The sequence below is a fragment of the Silene latifolia genome, chromosome 3 (assembly GCF_048544455.1).
Source record: "Silene latifolia isolate original U9 population chromosome 3, ASM4854445v1, whole genome shotgun sequence".
In the NCBI taxonomy this organism is placed as follows: Eukaryota; Viridiplantae; Streptophyta; class Magnoliopsida; order Caryophyllales; family Caryophyllaceae; genus Silene; species Silene latifolia.
In genome coordinates, this window is record NC_133528.1 from 129,395,667 (window position 1) to 129,397,806 (window position 2,140).

The following is a 2,140-nucleotide window of genomic DNA, read 5'->3' on the forward strand; positions in this document are numbered from 1 at the left end:
AAAGACGTTAAAAGAGTTGCGCGAATTGCAAGGACGTTTGGCATACATTCGAAGGTTCATATCTAACCTAGCAGGACGTTGCCAACCATTCAGCCATCTCATGAAAAAGGATGCTCCATTCCAATGGGATGAAAAATGCAAAAATGTTTTTGATAGCATCAAGAAGTACTTGGCAGTGCACCGTCAGGGGCACCAATTCCAGGAAAGCCACTTGTCCTCTACATCGCAGCACAAGAACGCTCACTGGGGGCAATGTGTGCTCAAGAAATTGAAGACCGTAAGGAGAGAGCACTCTATTATTTGAGTCGTACCTTGGTTGGAGCTGAGTTGAATTACTTGCCCATAGAGAAAATATGTCTTACTTTGGTGTTCGCCATCCATAAGTTGAGGCACTACATGCAGGCGCATACCATACACGTGGTCTCAAAAGCTGATCCAATCAAGTACATACTCTCAAGACCAGTCTTGTCTGGAAGACTTGCGAAATGGGCAATGTTACTTAAGCAGTATGACTTGGTGTTCGTGCCTCAAAAGGCTGTCAAAGGTCAAGCTATCGCCGACTTCTTTGCTGATCATCCAGTGCCAGCAGAGTGGGAAATTTCAGATGACCTCCCAGGAGAAGAAATTTTCTATGTGGACATCCTACCTCCATGGCAAATGTACTTTGACGGTGCTGCAAGGAAGGACGGAGCTGGAGCCGGAGTTGTATTCGTAACTCCACAAAATTATCTCATGCCATACTCTTTTACGCTCACTCAGTTGTGCTCAAATAATATGGCAGAATACCAAGCTCTCATACTCGGCCTCCAAATGGCGATCGAAATAGGTGTTAGAGATATGGACATCTACGGCGACTCGAAGCTGGTGGTCAACCAAGTCCTTGGTGAATATGAAGTAAAAAAGGAAGACTTGATTCCCTACCATCAACGGGCATTACAACTGCTGAATCAACTTGACGACATCCATGTTGGTCATGTACCAAGGAGTGCCAATAAGTTGGCTGACGCGCTTGCTAATCTTGCAGCCACTTTGGCACTGGGGGCAGAAGAGTCTATGCAAGTCCCAGTCTGCAACCGCTGGGCAGTATCTGATTCCGTCGTTTAGTATCAAAAATAAAATTTATAATTCCGAGCTAAACTAACAGAAGCTAGTGGTAGCAAGGGTCGAACCACAGGGAGGTAGGGAATTATTAGTTGCTTTCTATTTTAGTCTAAGGGTAACAATGAGGGGGGTTTTGATTGATTTATAATTAAACTAAATGCAATTAAATAAAAAGGGCAAATGAAACTGACGATGTAAACGATGATAAAAAGGATGCTAAGACGATCGGTTCATTGTAGCTACGACGACGCAAATCCTAGGTAAATCTTAAATAATCACGTAAGGTGGGAAAATAAGAAGTCCTCTCGGTCCATTTTTAACTAGTAGCGCCTCTCAGCCTAAGCTACTAGTCCCTAGGTCTCACTAATACTAGCTCACGCCCTGAAAAGTGATTCCTAATGCCTAAATTTTACTTATCTTACGATCTTAGTATAATTTAGTCATTCAATTGGTAGTCTATTGCCCTCCCCTCTCTTTCGATCTATTGGGTCGGTCAATTCCTAAGTATTTAACAAATAGCCTCTCGGTCTTTTATCAAAAATTGCAATTAAATCAATTGAACAATGCTAATTCTTACGCGACGCAGTCGATCGACTAGCTGGGGCAGTCGATCGACCAAACCCCAAAACAGGTCTACCTATTCTACGTCGTCTACGCCTTAAATTCCCTCACATCTTAGCAAAGGGTGATTAGCTACTCATACTTACGATAAAAACAATAAGATTAACAAGTAAAACTATTGATCGCATGATTGAAATAACTAAATAAGTAAATAACATGAAACGATAATTGGCTTTGGGAAAACTACTCTAGCAATTTCTAATCTATGAACGGAAACGAAACTGAATAAATAAACAGAGAAATACCGAATGGAAGCAGGAAGGAAAGATCAAAACCGAAAGCGAAAGTAACTTTTATTGAAGAAAATTATTCTAAACTAAAGAACCCTAATATTTTGATGATGAAAACTGAATGCCCGAAAACTGAAAGCTAAAGCTACGTTATAAAGGAAAAGTACGCAACTATTATTCCTAAACCT

At 41.1% G+C, this 2,140-nt stretch overlaps 1 protein-coding gene across 1 annotated transcript; it reads left to right on the forward strand.

Annotated features, from left to right (window-relative positions):
- Positions 1–252: 252 nt before the first annotated feature.
- LOC141649676 (uncharacterized) lies at positions 253–1,104 on the forward strand. The gene has a single exon (XM_074458358.1). It carries the CDS (start codon positions 253–255, stop codon positions 1,102–1,104), a length of 852 nt encoding a protein of 283 aa, XP_074314459.1.
- Positions 1,105–2,140: the final 1,036 nt, after the last annotated feature.